Below are 19,387 nucleotides of genomic sequence, written 5' to 3'. Positions count from 1 at the left end.
TATTCCGCCTTCTACACTTTTTTCATCTCTCATGTATCCTGTTTTAATTCTCTGCCCCCATTACCCTTCTCCAATCATAAATGATATTTTAGCATTTTAATATTTAGATGTCATTAAATAGGTTTTGTTTTTCTTTTTGATGGATTAAATGGGTCTTCTGTATATATATATAAAATTAAATAGGTCTAGTTATAAAATATTTTATATTCACTTTATTTCCTATTTCTGCGGTGAAAAGTGAGTATATGATATTTTCATTGGAATGAAAATTGAAGTAATTATTTAGGCAAAATATTTATAGTAGAACCACCAAGTCTCGCATCAAGCAAATAAAGACAAACAAAAGTTACATAAGAACAGAGGGACCCAATCTAATGAGTTTGATACACATTTGTGCTTCATATTTCAACAATATTCTTGAGAATGGTTCTTGGTAATGCAATATACCTTGAAATAAATGCTCTTTGGTTTTTTTAAAATTGTTTTCTAAAAGATTTCCCGACTACTCATCAGTCTATTTCTCATCTAAAATCTATTAAGTTTTGCAAATTGTTTCCAAAATAAGTATTTTAAAAACTAACAGAAATAGTTGGGAGGTGAAATTAAAGTTTAAAATATTTATTTGTAAAAAGAGGAGAATTTATGGATCAGAAAAGAAATTAAAATAGAGCGTCTATTTGTTAAAAGAAAAAAAAAAAGTTTTACTACTCATTCCTTTGATTAAGTTGGACTGGTCCGGACATCTATCAAGAACCCCATTGGGCTACAAGGAAAAAGGGCCCTGATTATACGGGTGATCCTAGGTGCACCAGCATTATTGCTTGTGCACCCAGCAATTTTTTTAATTCCCTAAATGCCCCTGGTGTTTTCTTCCTTTTAAAGTTGGTTGCAGTGTTATTTTTTCTCTTACGCCTCCATTGTTTTTTTATTCGCTTTCTCCCTCTGTTGTTGGTTCGTGTTGGTTTTTCATTGTTGAGAGAGTTGCTGCTTGGGTTGAGGTAAAAGTGTTACGGGTCGATGGTGATTATTGCGGTGGTTGTTTCATCATCGTCGGCATTTAAGGTACGCCATTTTGTTGCATTTTGCTGGGTGTGCATGAGTTGATCTGTAAGATCTATACGGATCAAGTTGATCCGTGAGTTAAAATTACGCATACGAATCAAGTTGATCCATATGAGTCATAGGGATCAACTTGAGTGAAGGGCATTTTCGCCCATTGACTTAAAATGTTGGGTGCACCTAGCATCACTCTGATTATACTCCTTTTAATTTTTAGTCTATAACTTTTCCTGCTTGAATCCAAATTAGGTGTTACTTATATTGGTTAGAACATCTTTAGTTGAAACAAATCTTGGCTATATGACAAGTACCATAAAAGAAACAAAAACATATAGGGAACTGGAGGGTGGGTCGGGTGAGTTTCACATACATCAAAATCAAAGGCCAGTGCTTTCATTTTCTAAATTACGAAATTTTGATTTCAAAAGAGAATTTTGAAACTTAAAAAGAATATTTTAATTTTTTTCTAAAAATTTAATACTAATTCAAAAAGAAAATTTAATATAATTAAGTAATTGGACACAAATGGTTAATGTATTGAAGTTAAAATTGAATTATTTATATAGTATCCAAGTTTAGTTCTGGACTGATTTTTTGTCAGTTTTTACCTAGTTGAACTCCCAATTAGTTGAGGTTGGTTTTCTCTAAGAAAAAAAATTTAATATATGTTGGAATTAAAATTCTTAAATTAAAAAGGGATGGTTCCGTTAATAAAGAAAGTGTTACGAAACAATAATTCACTGCATCGAGTTGTCAAGAATGAATATGAGCTTTAATTTGTTAATGGCCCAGTAGAGAGAGACCCGTCGAAAGAGAAAGAGAACAGTGAAGGGCATTAATACAAGAAAGTGAGATGTCTACTTAAAATAATGTTTTTTACTTTATTTTAAATTTGATTGAAAATATTTTAGAATATAGTAACATGAATATTAAAAAAATCACAATATGTAACAAATATAATAATTAAAAGTAAAAGATATAATTAAAATAATTTTTATATAAATAAAAAAATTACAACCATTTAAAATTAATTAAAACTAAAATTATAAATATCTCAAAATATATTTTTATCAATAAAGTTAAAATTAATATAAAATATCACATAAATATATTTTTTATCATTTTATATTTTTCAGCTATTTCAATAAATAATCTTATCAAATAAATACTTATGATTCAAAAAATTAAATTTCCAACTTTCAATTAATTACAAACTTATTTATCAACTTCTCGTCAATCTTATCAAATATAAACCATATAAATTATGCAAGTTGATAACTCCTCCAACAACTTTACAAACAAATCAAAGGAAACAAATTGGAAGGTATAAACTAGAGAGAAAACATTTGAACAACATTGGACCGGCCACGGATCATTACATAGCAATCAACATCAAACAAGCTGGACAAGTAAAAATAAATAGTATAATTTTATTTCCTTCAAATTTTGAGGTCCCTTCTGGAGCTTGATTTCTATGAAATGGTGGGCTCAACCTCTTTTTCTTTTTCTGTGTTTGTGAGGGATAACGTGCTCATTTTCTAGTCTATGCTTGTGTTGTGTCTTATGCGGTGGACATTATTCTGGTTTTGTTGGATGCTATGTTATTCAAATTTTTATAACCTTGGATATGTATAATTTGTATTAAATGGTCTTAAATTAGTTATCGGGACCTTATAATTTTTCATGGATATTATTTATATCTTTTGTTTTTTCTATTATGATCTATTCTCTTGACTGATTCTAAAAAAAAAATTATCCTCAATTACATTTCTAGGCTATAGTTGGATGAACACAATTGAAATGAATGGAAAGCACCGTTACAATCAATCCTTTGCTAATCAGTATGCATTGACAAGGTTCGAATTAGGGTGAGAATAGGCAGGTTAGACTTTAAAAGGTTTGAGCCTAGCATATGATGAATTTTTTAGGCCTGAGTCTGACTTATAGCTTATTACAGGCTTTTATTTTGACTCGATCTGGTCTTTTTAAAAGCCTAACATGACCTGATAGTCTTTTTAAAAGCCTTCTTCACATTAAACATTTTTAATATTCCTCTGATAGTTGTTTTTACCAAAAAAAAAATAACACACATTCTATAATAGGCTAAACAAGACCTTAATATATAATTTGACTTAATTTTTTAATCTAACATTAATTTGGTTGGTAATCCTACAAATATATTAAGGTAAAATTGTAAAATTGGTCTCCCACTTTATCTCCAATTTCGGATTTGGTCTCCCAGTTTTTTAATTCACGAATTTGGTCCCCTATTTTGTAAAATTGTGCAATGTTGGTCCCCCAGGCCACAATTGGACGTTAACTGTTACAAAGGAATGTTGACTGCCACGTGTTACGATCTTATTAGATGATGATTGTCATGTGTCATGTTCTGATTGATCAATGAAAACAACAATGCATTTCATCTTTCATGGAATTGACATCCAATTAGAACATGACACGTGGTAGTCATCATCCAATAAGAACGTGACACGTGACAGTCAACGTCACTTGCTAACAATCAACGTCCAATTATTGTCTAAAGACCAACATTGCACGATTTTACAAAATAGGGGAACCAAATTCGTGAATTAAAAAAATAGGGGACCAAATCAGAAACTAGAGATAAAGTGGGAAATCAAGTTTGCAATTTTGCCATATATTAATAATATAAACTGAAATCACCATATGATATAAAATAATCCAAAACAAAAGAGAACCTCATACTTGAGGTAACATTATCCAAGTCTATCAAACTAACATATTAACTATTACAAAAGAGAACCTCATTCATGAACCATGATAGCAGTTGCAATTATTCCCCTCATCTTTTCATTGTAGTATCTAACACCGAGAATCATAAAAGGGTTATTTGAATTTGAAGGCATAAGCCATTGTAATCTTATGCATGAGTCATTATAACCTTATGAGTAACCTTATGAAAATCAGGGTTTGCATATTGGAAGGCCCACATTCAAATATAATCCTCAACATCAGGGTTTGCATATTGATGTCCCAAAACTACATTGCCTCTGTAATGAAAAAGCTATCTAAATATAATAGTTATAATGACATGCAAAAAAGTATTGATAGAAATCATATATCACCAAGTAACAAAAAACCAACGTGAACACGCCTAAATCAGGAATCATAATGAAACTTGTTAAAGGAATAAGAAGATCAAAGAAAAAATGGCAAGGTTTTGAAGTTTTACCTCTATCAAATCTTGAAGTGAAAAGGATACAATTTTTGTTTTATAATTTTTGTTAGTTGTGTTCTCTATTCTATTTTACTTCAACAGAGATAGAAACCTAATAGGAAAAGGAAAAGTTAAGAGGAATATGAATATAAAGGGAATGAAAACTAGTAAAGAGAATGAAACAACAGCACATGACTCACACAACTTAAATTGTAATTAAAGTCTTACTTAATTATAGGAATGAAAGTTATAGAGCAATAGTGTGTAATCAAAATCTGCTAGTTTCAAAAAAAAAAAATATTAATTATGTGTGTTTTGTTCAATGCAATGACACATATATATTGGTATCCAAAAAAATAATATAAGTATATATATATAGGCCGATCTATCAGGCTTATAAAGTTTTTTAGTAAGTCTAAGCTTGGTCTATTTAATTTAATAGGCTTTTAAAAAAGTCCGACCCTAACATTTTTATTAAATAGGTCAGTACATGTCAGACTTTATGTAGGTCAGATCGTAGGTCCCTGGAGACCGGTCTGACCTATTCTCACCCCTAATTTGAATAATCATTTATAATCTCCTTGTATCCTTTCCGTTTACCATATGAATGTTGGTGTTTTATGGATCTACAAATTTTAAATATAGTTGTTGACACTAACATTTTTTTTTCCAATGAAATATATTGCGACATGAAATTATCTTTTCCTTTTTTTTTCTCCATTAGAGTGTCGCTACAATTGAGTTGATATGTGTGATTTTGTTGTACAACTGACTTGTTTCAATTTTTCCAAACAAGTAAAGATGGATAGCCTTGAGTTTTCGTGATGACATGCCACGATTTTACTCATTGAAATATTACTTGGTGTATATTTTGGTTAGATATTTCAAAAGGATAACATATCATTTAATCAATTCAATTACATATTTTAATGTGAATTTCATTCTAATTATATTGATTAACAATTATTTCTGATTAATTATTATGAATATTTATATTGAAAAATTTTAGAGAATGAAGATGAGACTCTTTATTCTTACTCTGAGTTCTTGGGTTTTCTTATTAAAAAAAATTGTTATTTCTATTGTCTCAAATTAATCTTGAAAAAAACTTGTTATATCTTGAGGGACTTACATATTATGCGGACAAGTTTTTAAAGATAATGTTACACGTTTAGGATTATTTTGTTTGTAACTATACATAATCATAAATTATAATTCCTGAATAATCGATTTGTAGTTTATCATTGATGGTGATAAAGTATCCTAAGTAAAATATGAGTTGACTCGGCAACTAGATCCAACTTAAGTTTACTATGTAATTTTTTTATTAAATTGAATTGGATCTTAATTAAAAACATACTAGTACATAAAGAAACACATAGAAAATGGATTTTGGTTGCTGTAAGCTACCTACGCGGCTACGTCCCAATTCTGGTTTGAAAGTTGAAACGCAAGCAAAGACGGGTAATGATAAGTGGTCAAAGTTGTTGCTTGTCCAGATTAAGATAAGATATAGCACGTCAAGTAATTGAAAAAAAAATGTTCCGATGCCGAAGGGGATTACAAAATTAAATTATTTATCAGAGGAAACAAGTATTAGAAAAAACTGTATTAATGATAGTTTATGGGTTCTTTATTCATTTATGATGTGATGCAAGTGTCTTACAAGTTTCCTTTCTCAATTTTCTAATGACAGAAACATATGGGCAATTCCAAATGCTTAGTTTCTGTTTGAGTAAGAAAAATATTTATTATTAAAAGATGTTAATTTTTTAAATGAATCTCAATATCATAAAAAAATAAATTTTAACTTTTGATTAAGAGATTTTCTTAAGCTCAGCAAAAAAAAAAAGTTAAATATTTAATATCTCCTTATTATTTAAGAATACGGTTGGGCGGAAGAAAGAAACGTTCTCTATCTACATATATATACATTCTCTTCAAGAATAAAATTGATTATACTTAGCTCAATATGTAGGTTATGTATATATTCAATGAATTTAATATAAATATAAAAATAATTAATTGACTATGCATTGTTTTATGATATATTAATAATGTTATTAAATAATTTTATTTTAACTATTAAATAATTTTAAATTAATAAAATCAAACCATCTTGTTAGTCAAGAAGTAGTCAGGTAATATTGATCAACTCAACAAACATTTTCCAAATTAAAGAAATATTTTTATTAATAATTATAAAAATGCAATTCTGTATACTTTTTCAGTTTTGCACATTAAATAAAAAAAATGATTTTATATAAATATTTAAAACAAAGAATTAAAAATGAAATTTTTATAAGAAAATACGAGTCCTTCAATGATTGAATCAATCCCCATGCTGCACAATGATTATCTTCCTGAATTTTGAAAGTTTGTACTTGAGATAGCTAGGGTCTTTACCCTAATTTCTTTCCTTTTTTTATACCATGACATGATGGAATGCACTCAGACGAAAACCCATGCAAGATTCAGTGCGTATGTAGACATTCCTGGGAATTCATGGTTTTCCTTTGCTCAATCCTCAAGGCTTCAAAGGCATGTTTAAATGAAGATAAGTTAAAAATGCATGGATTAACTAAAGCTAGGCACTTGAGACAAATTTCCCGAAAGCTGCATCAACTCACTCATACTCAAAAATAATACCTGACACTCCACTTGTACATTCTCGAAGCTTGAATCATATCATGTATTGTATATAAAATATAAAATAAAAGTTGTTGACGATCTATCAACACACGTATCACACTATTACAAAAGAAGATTTCTTTTTTTTTTCTTTCAAAATTTAAAATACAATAAAAAAAATGAAAATATTTTTTCCATGATATTTTAAAATATCAATCATTATTAATAATTTATTTTCTTACGCAAACACCATGTTCTTTTTTGATAGTTTTCGAGATGTAATCAGAAGTCCTCCATAATAAATATTAATATAATAATAATCATGATATGTAATAATTATCAATATATAAGCTAAATTTTTAGGAAAGCAATAAAAATGAAAAGTCTCTAATTTTGTTCGCAATATATATTATATTATAAGTATTATATTATATTATATTTTACATTTTTTTCCAATCACAATTTTTTTTAGAATTAATTTAAAATAATTATTTTTAAAGTCAACAAATTTATCATACATGATATATTATAATTAGATGATTGTGTAAAACTTTTTACATTATTAATATATAATCATTTTTCTCTTTAATTTTTCTAAAAACCCTTTAATAATCAAAAGTAACTATTTTAAACTTTCATGTAATCATTACAATTTTTTGCTAACATTTATTTTAACGTGTATATATATATATATATATATATATATATATATATATATATATAAACATATTACATGATATTTTGCACTTATAATTAGTGTTTATTTTTAATGTAATTATTCTACAATCTCATAATTTATGAAAATTATAATATTGAAAATTCTCAACCAAACAAATACAAATATTGTGTGAACACAATTAAATTAAGGGAATAATGATTTATTATGCTTCTTTCAATATTTAAAATTATTGTTATAAACGCTGTAAAAAAAAACTATTGTTATAAGAAAAGTTTTAAAAAGGAAAAAATGGAGAAAGAGAAGAATCAGAATAACAATAAAAAGAAATAGCATAGCTTTTTACGATTTTATATTTATTTATAAACTGAACGTATCTTTTTTTATAAAAAAAACAATCTTACTTAAATTGGGTAAGATTATCTTACTACCGATGGATCATGGATGAGGGACTTTTTCTTTGTTTTTGACCAAATCTCCTCAATGTTGTTACGTGCACTGCATAAAAAATATATATTGTTATGTGTTAAAAAAATGAAAAAATATATACTAACACATAGTCCCTGTTATAGTTTTATTTGACTATAAGTATAAGTATAGTTTTATTCCTTGAGGATAGTGCAAGAAGCGCGGGGATCGGTGAGACTTCTAATCTTTTTTGTTGTAAAAAAAAGAAGAAAAAAAACTTCTAATCTTTGGGCTTTAATAAATAAATGTACATATTATTTTAATTAACCTAATCTTCTGCATTCAGAAAATGAATTTTTTATTTATCTTGTATAACATACATATGTGGGGTCTTTATCAAATCAGATTTCGTGAATGAGAACTTTGGCAATCCAAATAAATAAATTAAATTGGTTTGAATATTAGTTCGGTTAGTTGATTCTTTTTATTTCAAGCGCCAACTAAATTATTTATTTATTTTCTTTTATCTATAAAAAATAAAAAATAAGTATCAAAAGTTTATAATAATTTATATATTTTATTCCACCAACTGAACTAGACGTTGTCTCTCCTCATATTAACTATCATGAAATCCTTTCTTGTAATTGAGATATTCATACATTTTTTCTCTATTTATTCTTTTATGAATCGCTTAAAAAAAATTTCACCAAAATTCAAGATCTAATAAATTGAATAATTGAGAATTATTCTTCAATTTAATGAATTTGTGACTCTTGAATATCAAACTGATTTATTAAATTTTGGTTTAATTAATTTTTTCATATCTAGAATATAGCTCATTTTTTAAAAAACTACCTAACATTCATTTTTTCCTAGATACCTAGAAAATTTTTGCGTTTCATTTTAATACATGTTGTTAATCTGCATTTGTTAAGTGATGACGTAGCAGACAGAGTGTTACGTGGTCGCGTCTAGTCACTAAACACGTAGGCACAAACATCCACGTCATTAATTTTTGTTTTTTTTTAATTTTAAAAAAATGAAAGCCAAAAAGGAGAGGGAGAGTCATTCGTGGTGGTGCGGGAGGCAGCGACCACCATCGTCTTGGACACTCTATGGAACTTGGCTTTCTTTGCCCTTGCCACCGCCACCGTCTTCTTGAGCTATCCATTTTACAGGGTCCACCGTCAAGCGATGATTTCCCTCAAAACAAAAAATCCTCTCAGCTTCACTTTCTCGCTTTTGCATTTTCTCGTGAAAAAAAAATCCTTAGAACAAAAATAGGTTGTCCTCTTCTCTGATCTACAAAAGCTTCAAATTCTCCTTAGGTGCGTACTTCAAATTCTTCTTCTCCTACTCCTAGCTGCTCTTTTTTTTTCAAATTCTCTACGTGTTTCTAAGGATTTTGTGTGTTTTCTTCTTCACTTCGTTGCGTGTTTTGACTTTTACTGTTTGTGTGTGTGTGGCAGTTTGGTTTGTTTGTGAGTTTGGAGTGTGATGTCGCTGCTGACGGTGGTAACAAAGGAAGAGGGGCGAAGCAAAGATGTCTTCGTTGATGTTGAACTCGTGGAAGTTGAATTGCCAGATTCAGGGGCTCTTTGTGCCACAAGTAGGGAGGTTCCCGTAGTTATACTCGTCCACAGTTTCACGGATCAATACGAACTCCTCCTTGAGGTTATCGTTCCAAACTTCCCTGATTTGAACCGAATTGCCTTTCGATAAAATCGACATCTCAAACGAACAAATCCGAGCAATAGAGACAAACATGCAAAAATGGTTCAGATCTCAAAATCTAACAAATTCAGAACGAACATCAATGATATTCCAACAAACGAGGAAACAAATCTAAACAAAACCAACGAACTGTGATACTTGAAGAGGATTTGAGTGAGGTGAGCTTCAAATTGGAGGCGCGTAGTCGAGCTTCAAATTGACGACGACGACAAAGGCTAAGTTCCAAAGAGTGTCTAAGACAATGGTGGCCATCGCCTCCCACACCACCATGGACAACCCTCCCTCTCCTTTTTAGCTTTCATTTTTTAAAAATTTTAAAAAATTAATGACATGAATGCTTGTGTCTACATCTTTAGTGACTGAGCATGATGACGTGACACTTCGTTTGTCACGTCATCACTTGACAGATGCAGACTAACAGCATGTATTAAAATGAAAGCAAAAATTTTACAGGTATCTAAGAAAAAAATGAATGTTAAGTAAGTTTTTTAAGATAGACTATGTTCTAGGTATGAAAAACTTAATTAAGCCTTAATTTTTTTATATTCTATTCTATCTTTCTTTGACAAAATAAGACAATAATCTTTATCATTTTTCCAAAATTTTGTGTGTTTTTCAATCTAAATAAATCAAGTTAATGATCAATCATTCTCAATTTTAAATTGATACATTTTAGGTTTCAGTATTTAAATTTTTCATCTATTTTCATTTTCTATTATTATTATTATAATATTATCTAGTGTTATGATATAATTTTTAATTTGGCCATGGTTGTTATATAACTAGTATTTTAGTATTACAATGCATAAAATAAATATTTATTTTATATAATTAAAGTTTATAATAAATAAATAATTTTGAATACATAAATATATTATAACAAAAATTGATAATAAAAAAATATTTCTTACATATAAATTATATGTTAACCCTTTAAAAAAATTATAATTTAGATTTATGATAAATAATTTTTATTGAGATAAAAAATAAATGTTATATGTTAAAAGTGATATTATTTAAAATTAATAATAATAACAAATGAAACAAATAAATAAAAAGTTAATTTCTCTCCCTTATTTTAACCTGAGTTTTAGTTTTGTGTTTTGTTAAAATTAAACCCGACTATTTTCTTTATTCAACGAATACACCAATCTAGCTCATTAAAACAATACAAAGTTAAAGGTTAAAATCGTATAATAATTATATTCATATATTGATGCTCATTGATTTAATCCTTTTAATTTTATTCTCATTGGTACTGTCGACTAACTCTGATCTTGGTGCGTCATAGACTAAGATTTGAATATTTAATAGGGTAGTGATTGAAAAATTCAAAGTAATTTTTTTCATAAAAAAATATAACACTTACTATTGTTATTTTTACCAAAGTTTCTAATAAAAATTCCCTACAACCATTTGTGTAAATTATAATAAATATCTTAAATAAAAGTGTTTTTAACTTATCATTCTTGAACAGGAGCATTTTTAGTTGTTTTTCTTAGACAAAAACATTTTTACTTTTTTAGGGATTTTTCTTGACATTTTATCTCTTTGAATCTATCATTTTGAATATCCTTAATTTTAACTTAAATTATAATATTTTTTAAAAGAAATTATCAATAATTAAAAATATTATTATATCATAATATAAATCATTTATCATAAATATAAAATATAATTTATATATTAAAAATATATATTTTAAATAATTATTTATTATGAATTTAATTTTATAAATAAAATTTATTCTGTATAATGTAAATTCTAAAATAATATTTATTTATTTTAATCAATATCTTAATTAAAATATTTGTTTTACTTTACGATATTTATATGTTATTTTCCGTTGTCTTGAATAAAATACAATTCACCAATCGAGTTGAAGAAAAACAAAAACACAAACTGTTATTACTTTTTTTGACAAGAAATTGTTATTATTGTAACTTGAAAATATTCAATTGAATTATCACAATCATAAACATAATTCTCTACCCAAAAAAGGATAATAAATATAATTATCGGATAGTAATATTATTCAAATATTTATTCTCTCTAATTTGATCTTTAATTAAATATACGGTGGGATGTGCTAGGCGAGGAATTCTACTTTCACTGTTTACATTGGTTTTTGTTCTAATGATATGATTATTTATCTTGAAATTTGCACAAATTATTGGAGAGGTGAAAGTAGGGTGCCCATGGTTTGGTTATTTTGATAACCATAAAAATAAATTTGTCATTGATGACAAATAAAGCATTTTCTGCTATATTGTTAAGTATCCCCCTAAGTTTTTCTCAAGATTTAGCTTCTAAATATTACTTCTATACAATTTTATTGATTATTATCCTAAAATGACAATTAAAAGATTAAAAATAAAAAATATTAAAATTTTAAACATTTAATGTTGTTAATATAATTTTATTATAATTTTTTATAATTGTTCATAGAGTAGTAATAATTAAGTAATGGATGTGAGTCTTTAATTAATACTACATATGATTAAGATTATCTGATGGATGAATGCCCTCATTTTAGGTACACGTTGGATGTCTCCAAACATACATTTCTGCAACGACAACTTGATTGACCTCCACAATGCAAAAGCAAAGCAGAGATATTAAGTCATTCACACAAAACAAATTGCATCATATCAATTCTTTTGCATAAAGATTACCAAGACGCCACCTCCCAGCAAATTTATGAAATCCAGTTTCCTGGTAGATTCTGTTGAGGTAATAAGTTATGGTTTAACCAATGGATGAATAATTGGTTTGGTTTAATTTAGTATATAATAAAAAGATAAAATTATATATATATATATATATATATTATAATTAAAAAAATTTATTTATATTTTAAATTTTAAAATAACAATTAAAATATTAAATTTGATAACATAAATTTATAAATAATAATTTAATAATATAATTACACGGGTTTCAAACTTTTTTTTGGAGTATTTTTTTTTTGTTTTTTTCTTGTAAAATGAGTTTTAAAAATCAATTTGGATTGTCAGATCTATTTTAAATAAGTCAGATCAGGTTAATCTAATAATTAAATTAACCTGATTATCCTAAGTGATTTCAATTAAATCGGTTTGATCGGACCAAATTTTTAAACTATACCTCAAAGTCGCCACCCAAGCCGTCCAAGACATTTCCATGCCAACTTAAAATGCCCACACGAATTTTTTTGGTAATGAAATGGTCACACGAATGAACAAGCTATAATATTCTTTTTTAAAATTGACATTCAAATAATTTTCCATGTCCTTATTAATAATTTAATCAGCTGCCGAATAATTTTTTTATTAATTTTTGTAACTTTCATATTTTAGTCATTTTTCAAGATTCGTTAGAAGTTGAGTCCTCTAGTGTATTCTAATAAACATCAACGCAAAAATTAAAATAATGTTTTCTAAAAAAAAAATCAACTACCCTTGCCATTGAGCTTGAAATTCTGTAGGGCCTTATATTCAGGTGCTTCCAAGACATGTTCTATGATTATTTTCAAAGGAGGAAAAAAGAATCTAGCCTGACACAAACAAAAAAAGTTGTGATAGTATATTGCTATGTTATAGAAAAAATATCTGATATGGTTTTTAATTAAAGGGCATCCCGAAATATTCAATTAAAGACGAGCTAAATCCATCACTCAACCAATTAATTTAAGAAACCATCGACATGGAACTGATGTTGAAGTAGAGGACACATATGGACATAACATAATAACTACTCTATCGTCTATACCGTTTGTGAACATGATTACAGATTATTAATTGGTTAACTAATAATTAGAGGGGTGACCTCCATCACGGAGTGTAATTGCAATTTGCAGCCCTGAGATGTGACCTTGCTTCCATTTTTGATAAGGAGTTGATTGATAGTACTCATAAATCATAATATATAGCACTGGCTAAGTTCACAATAATTTGCAATCGAGACACAAAACCAAATCAAGGAAATTGTGTTACAGCGAGCCAATACTGCCCCTTTTTTGGGTTTGTTTCTTCCATTCCCCATGCTCGGCGTTTTCTGCTTTTCGGGGCGGTTTCGGTTTTTCACAAACACAAACTTGTACTCCCAATAATATTTCATCAATCACTCATTTTTATTGACTCAAGTAACATACTTTTTTTTAAAAAAATTTATTAAATTTTTTCTAATATGTTCTGATTTTAAGTCCACGAGACATTAAATCTTTAGTATTTGATGCATTATTCGTTTAAGCACTCGATCAACTGTTATGATTTTATTTTTAACAAAAAATATCTTATTAAATTAAAAGAAAATGATATTTACAAGCTGGAGTCAAATCTAAGTGAATTGAGATTTTGTTTCTATTAAAACATGAAAATCACTCTAAAAAGAGAAAAAACCCTTTTAGCAGTACCTCATGTTATAAACACAGAAAATTTATAACCATAAAAACTATTCTATATAGATGCAATGCAACTATATAAAAAAACATATTTTTAAATCAGGATTATTAATCTTTGAAAAACCACAATAATAAAATATTAAACTTGTCTTTTTTAAATAATGTATAAAAGTTATAGTTCATCATATTCTCCAATAAATCAGTTTGCATATGGTGAATCACTTAATAAGTCTCATTTAAAAGAAAGAGATAATTTGAGAAATTTCTTTCCTTTTTTTTTTCTCAACCAGACTACTGGAGTCTCCGGTGCTGACCTCCATTTTGATAAAAAGTAGATTGGAGTACTTTACTTGGGACCCACTTAACCTGTCGCTGCCGCATTGATCATACGTACACGTGGCAGCCTAACATTGCTTGCCTCTTTCTCTGGCTCTCCCTTTCCTCCTTTTTTAGAGCTTCCCCTCCCACACTCAATTCCAGGGAAGCACAACCAAGCTTCTCTGTTAGAACAAAAAAAATAAGAAAAATTGGCGTCATAAGGGCCAAAGGTATGGCCTTTGTTCCTCTCTGATCACATTCATAGTCATGTAGTATTTTTGTTTTCTGTTTTCATGTCTTTGATCACAAAAAAAAAAGTTTGGATTTTGATTTTAATTTACCCCAGTTTCGTTTCTGATTGTTTTTTCTTTCTTCCTTCCCCTTTTTATGATTTTATTTCTCGGTTTTAATTTCATATTATGACAAATCTATATAATTATACAAACTTTATTATAAAAAAGGGGCCTTTTGGGACATCATTCCTATGAATTGATCTTTCTGTTTAGCCTAGAAAGCAAAGTTTGAGACTTTCAGTCAAGTCTTAATCATGTAATTGAGAAACAAGTGACGGGTATTTATGTAATGTGCTGAATCCCTCTAATAAGATTATGGCCTTTATTTTATTTTACTTTATAATTGTATTTATCTTTCTGTTGTTTTCTTTGCAAATTGCCTCTGGGGGACCTTGGATTTTTCTTGGTTTGTGGTGATTATCGTTTTGCTACAAGCTCTATTTTTCGATACCTTAAATCCAAGGACTCCCTATGCCTTATCCTTTGTATATTTTCTTTTACCTTTTGTGACAGGTGGGAAAGTTGAAGTTTTTTGTTGAGGTGAAAGTGAAATGGTTGGCAAGGATAGTCTGAGGGCTGAGGACTTGAACTTGTGCTTTGAGAAACTTATGATGGTGGCTGGGAGTGGGAACGGTGAGAAAGGGGTGAACTCGAAGGTTGGGGTGATCACCGAGTGGAAGGACATTCCTGTGGAGCTTTTGATGCAGATTCTGTCCCTTGTGGATGATCAGACGGTGATCACAGCTTCTGGAGTTTGTCGTGGATGGAGAGATGCTATTTACTTTGGACTTGCTCGTTTATCACTCTCATGGTATATTGTTTTCCTCTCTTGAGGATGTGTGTTGGCCTTGAGGCTCCTTTTCTGTTTCTCTCCAATTGGGGATTTTGTTATGGTGGAAGTTTTCTTGGTTCTTTTTGCTTGTTTGTGTGATTTGATTTTGCCGTGCTGTAATTTGTGATACTGGTAGAGTAGTAGTGTGTTTTTTTTCTTGCTTTTATCAAGATTTCTTTGTTCCCTTTTGCTTGGCATGTTTTCAGTTGTTTAAGAATGAGCTGGGATTTTCTGTTGAGAATGTGATGTAATATATATGGGGTTAAAAAATGGTGTTTTACTTCCTAAGTTTTTATTTTATTTTATAGACGACAGGTGTTCTCCACTTCTAAGTCGATTTAAGAGGTGTCTTATAGGTTTAAGCTCTCTAATCTATCTCTTTCTGCCCCATATGAATTAAAATATGCAAAAGTTGTGTGTCTTCTTGTTGATTTTTTAACATGAAAATCTTGAGTGTTTTTTTTTTTTTTTAAAAATAAAATTCTAATGCTCCTTGCAAAACATGGCTAACCGTTTTTACTTTTAAGTTTAAGTCAATTTGGTATTATGACTTTTTGTTGGGTAAGTAAAATCTATTTCTTAAAATTCCTTCATTTGTCTCCAATTTTTGGCCACTGGTCAGAATATCTTGATAAAAGTAGTGGTTTTACAGAATATACTTATTTTGATTAAGTGGCATGAAGTGTTTGTAAATTGTAATTATTCTTTGTTGGTAAAGGTACTGATATTTGAAGTGCTTGTAGTTATTGTGGACTTAATGGAATGTAGTAATAACAGGTTTTTGTAATTTATCTCTCTTCAGGTGTAGCAAGAGCATGAATAACTTGGTCCTATCTCTTGTTCCGAAATTCGTAAAACTGCAAACTCTAATCCTCCGTCAAGACAAGCCTCAACTAGAGGATAATGCTGTCGAGACTATTGCAAAATGCTGTCATGAACTGCAGATTCTGGATCTCAGCAAAAGTTTCAAGCTAACTGATCATTCACTCTATGAACTTGCCCTTGGTTGTCGTGATCTTACAAAACTCAACATCAGTGGTTGTTCAGCATTTAGTGACAATGCTCTGGCTTACCTTGCCAGTTTCTGCAGAAAACTGAAAGTTCTAAATCTTTGTGGGTGTGTTAGAGCTGCATCTGATACTGCATTACAGGTATGAATGATTGTGGTAAACTAGTTGGTTTCATAATCATATAAGAATTATAACCCATTGAGTAAATGAACTGCAGGCTATTGGACAATACTGCAATCAGCTACAATCTTTGAACCTTGGATGGTGCGATAATGTTGGCGATGTTGGAGTAACTACTTTAGCATACGGGTGTCCTGATCTTAGGATAGTTGATTTGTGTGGCTGTGTCCGTATAACAGGTATTTTCTTCAAAATTTCAGTAGTTTAAATCCGGAGTTCTGTAGCCAAACTCACTGTTTTTCCTGTGACATTTTACAATATCTGATTTTCATGATATTACCAAACTGACATGGAAAGCCCCTCAGAATTTGTTTAGACATGCCATTGAACTAGTTAGAATAAATCTTACAAACTAACAAGTCACAAACATGTGAGTAAGAAAAACTCACTCAAGAATAAATTGGAATTGAGGTCCATCTTTTAGGAAAGACAAATAGGAAATATCTACTTTTTAATACAAAGTTTTTCACAGTTTGAAAATCTATATTCTTTTGGTCCTTGAAGTTCTTGCTTTATGCAAATGATAAAAGTTGCTCCATTTGGTTTTAACACTTTCATGGTTCAATGATGAGTACACTTTTAAAATTGGATGTTGATATTGCAGATGATAGTGTGATTGCTTTGGCAACTAGATGCCCCCATCTGAGGTCCCTAGGACTGTACTACTGCAAGAACATCACAGATAGGGCAATGTATTCCTTGGCACACAGCAAGGTGAACAACAGGATGTGGGGATCTGTGAAAGGAGGAAATGATGAAGATGGGTTAAGGACTTTGAACATTAGCCAATGCACTGCACTCACCCCATCTGCTGTTCAAGCTGTTTGTGACTCATTCCCTTCCCTTCACACATGCTCAGGGAGGCACTCACTCATCATGAGTGGCTGCCTCAACTTGACTTCAGTGCATTGTGCCTGTGCTGTCCATGCACACCGTGCATTCACCACTTTCCCTCATCCTGCTCATTAAGAAGCTCATGCTTTGATGTTGAACACACTTCGAGGATGTGCCCTTTCAAGGGCTCAGAGAAGTGAAAAAGTGAAATCCCTCCCTGGTAGATATATGCCTGCAAATAGAGAGACTTGAATCTAGTTGAAGAAAAGATGTACATATATGTACATCTTTTCTTCAACTTTGTGTCTTAAACTCGGTTTGTTTTAATCCCCGAATTGTGAAAGCTCGAGACATTTTGGATGCTAAAACTGGCTTGTACCTAGTAAGCTATTTGAGTTTATGGAAAGACATGGACTTCTAAATTTGTATGGTTTTATGGGAAGTTTATATGCACATTTTGGTATTTTGTGTCGTCGGCCTCACTTCAATTCCAGAACACTTAGGTGGGATTAGCATTTGACTAAAGTCCAGATAATTTTTTCTATAAGTATTTTATAGGAAAGAAAGGAAGTAAAATGATTCAACTTTTGGATTTCAAGAAGTTAAAATTAATTTTACATTTCAGCTTTTGGAAAAAAATGATGAGTTAAAAAAAGAAGTCTTAGGGTATTGAAAGATTTATTTTTATTTTTATTCCTTTTGTTTTCTTTTATAAAACAAGTTGAAGAAAAGAAAGTCATATGCATGCGGAAAAGTATAAGGATATCTCATGTCTGTTTATGAGCTGTTACAGTAGGTCTATAAGTCACAGAAAATTGACTTGAAATGGAAAGGAATAAGGTCTACAACTCATGGAAAATTAACTTAAAAAATAAGGAAGGTAAATTTGAGCAATGATATTTTAATACCCACTTCTTTTAAACATTTATTCAATCATCAATTTCTCCGTATTTCTCTTTTTCTATCATATTATATTACCGATATTTTTTATATTTTTTTTTCTATTTTATCACTTTCTTTAAGTGTATAATAAGGTTTGGGTGTCAAAATATTTACTATTAAAATTTAATATCATAATATGACTTACAAAGTCATGTATATCAGTAATCTAAAATCGTGCATACAGAAAACTCTTTCAAGGAAAGACAAAACATGAGATGATTAACGGTTTGCGGCATTTTATTACATACCTATTAGTAAAATGTTGAAAATTAAGGGCTGATTTGTTTTTAAATTATAATAAAATCAGAGCCCCTTCTGCTCAGCACTGCTTCGGAATGTTGACGGTTGACCATTAAAAATCAAATATTTTGGACAAAATAATAGAAAAAGGTCCTACCGGGAGTCGAACCCAGGTCGCTGGATTCAAAGTCCAGAGTGCTAACCACTACACCATAGAACCAGTTTGTGTTGGCTTGGCGACACTGATTATTATTATAAAAAATAAATCTATTTCCTTTATGTAGTAAGTAAACCAAAATAAAACAAGTAAATAATCCAAATCGCTAATCATTTTTAAAATATTAAAATTAATGAATTATAAATAACTTTTATAAAAAAGTTCACAATTAAATTAATTTATGTAGGAACAAACAAATGCTGAAAATCACTTTGAGAGATGTTGAAAGCTCTATCCATACACTAAGAGGAATTTGTTTTAATTGTTTCAAGTAATTGTTTCCATCTAATCATCTCTATAAATTATCTGGTGACCTGCACCCAATTATTAGAGTTTTTTTTTTTAAAAAAAAAACATTTTTCGTAGTACTCATATGAAATGTTATTGTAATTTTTGTGCGCCTATGATTATATTCTTTATTAATCAATAATAATTT

At 29.3% G+C, this 19,387-nt stretch overlaps 1 protein-coding gene and 1 non-coding gene across 2 annotated transcripts; one reads left to right on the top strand and one right to left on the bottom strand.

Moving 5' to 3' along the window:
* Positions 1 to 14,493: 14,493 nt before the first annotated feature.
* LOC100818928 (F-box protein SKP2B) lies at positions 14,494 to 18,015 on the top strand. The gene is made up of 5 exons (XM_014774974.3): positions 14,494 to 14,633; positions 15,210 to 15,507; positions 16,331 to 16,679; positions 16,756 to 16,897; positions 17,323 to 18,015. The coding sequence occupies exons 2-5, from the start codon at positions 15,248 to 15,250 to the stop codon at positions 17,685 to 17,687; spliced, it is 1,116 nt and encodes a 371-aa protein (XP_014630460.3). The 5' UTR covers positions 14,494 to 14,633; positions 15,210 to 15,247; the 3' UTR covers positions 17,688 to 18,015.
* Positions 18,016 to 18,882: 867 nt separating this feature from the next.
* Positions 18,883 to 18,954, bottom strand: TRNAQ-UUG (transfer RNA glutamine (anticodon UUG)). The gene has a single exon. It is a non-coding gene; the product is annotated as a tRNA-Gln (tRNA).
* Between the last annotated feature and the right edge of the window lie 433 nt (positions 18,955 to 19,387).

Source organism: Glycine max, chromosome 4 (assembly GCF_000004515.6).
Source record: "Glycine max cultivar Williams 82 chromosome 4, Glycine_max_v4.0, whole genome shotgun sequence".
NCBI lineage: Eukaryota > Viridiplantae > Streptophyta > Magnoliopsida > Fabales > Fabaceae > Glycine > Glycine max.
Note: the sequence above shows the minus strand (reverse complement) of the source record. Positions and strands in the feature narration are given on the sequence as shown.

Excerpts from the sequence above, each read along its gene's own strand:
- LOC100818928 (XM_014774974.3), top strand. The coding sequence starts at position 15,248 with ATGGTTGGCAAGGATAGTCTGAGGGCTGAGGACTTGAACTTGTGCTTT. Across the intron at positions 15,508-16,330 it reads GCTCGTTTATCACTCTCATG|GTGTAGCAAGAGCATGAATA; the intron begins GTATATTGTTTT and ends ATCTCTCTTCAG. Across the intron at positions 16,680-16,755 it reads CATCTGATACTGCATTACAG|GCTATTGGACAATACTGCAA; the intron begins GTATGAATGATT and ends AATGAACTGCAG.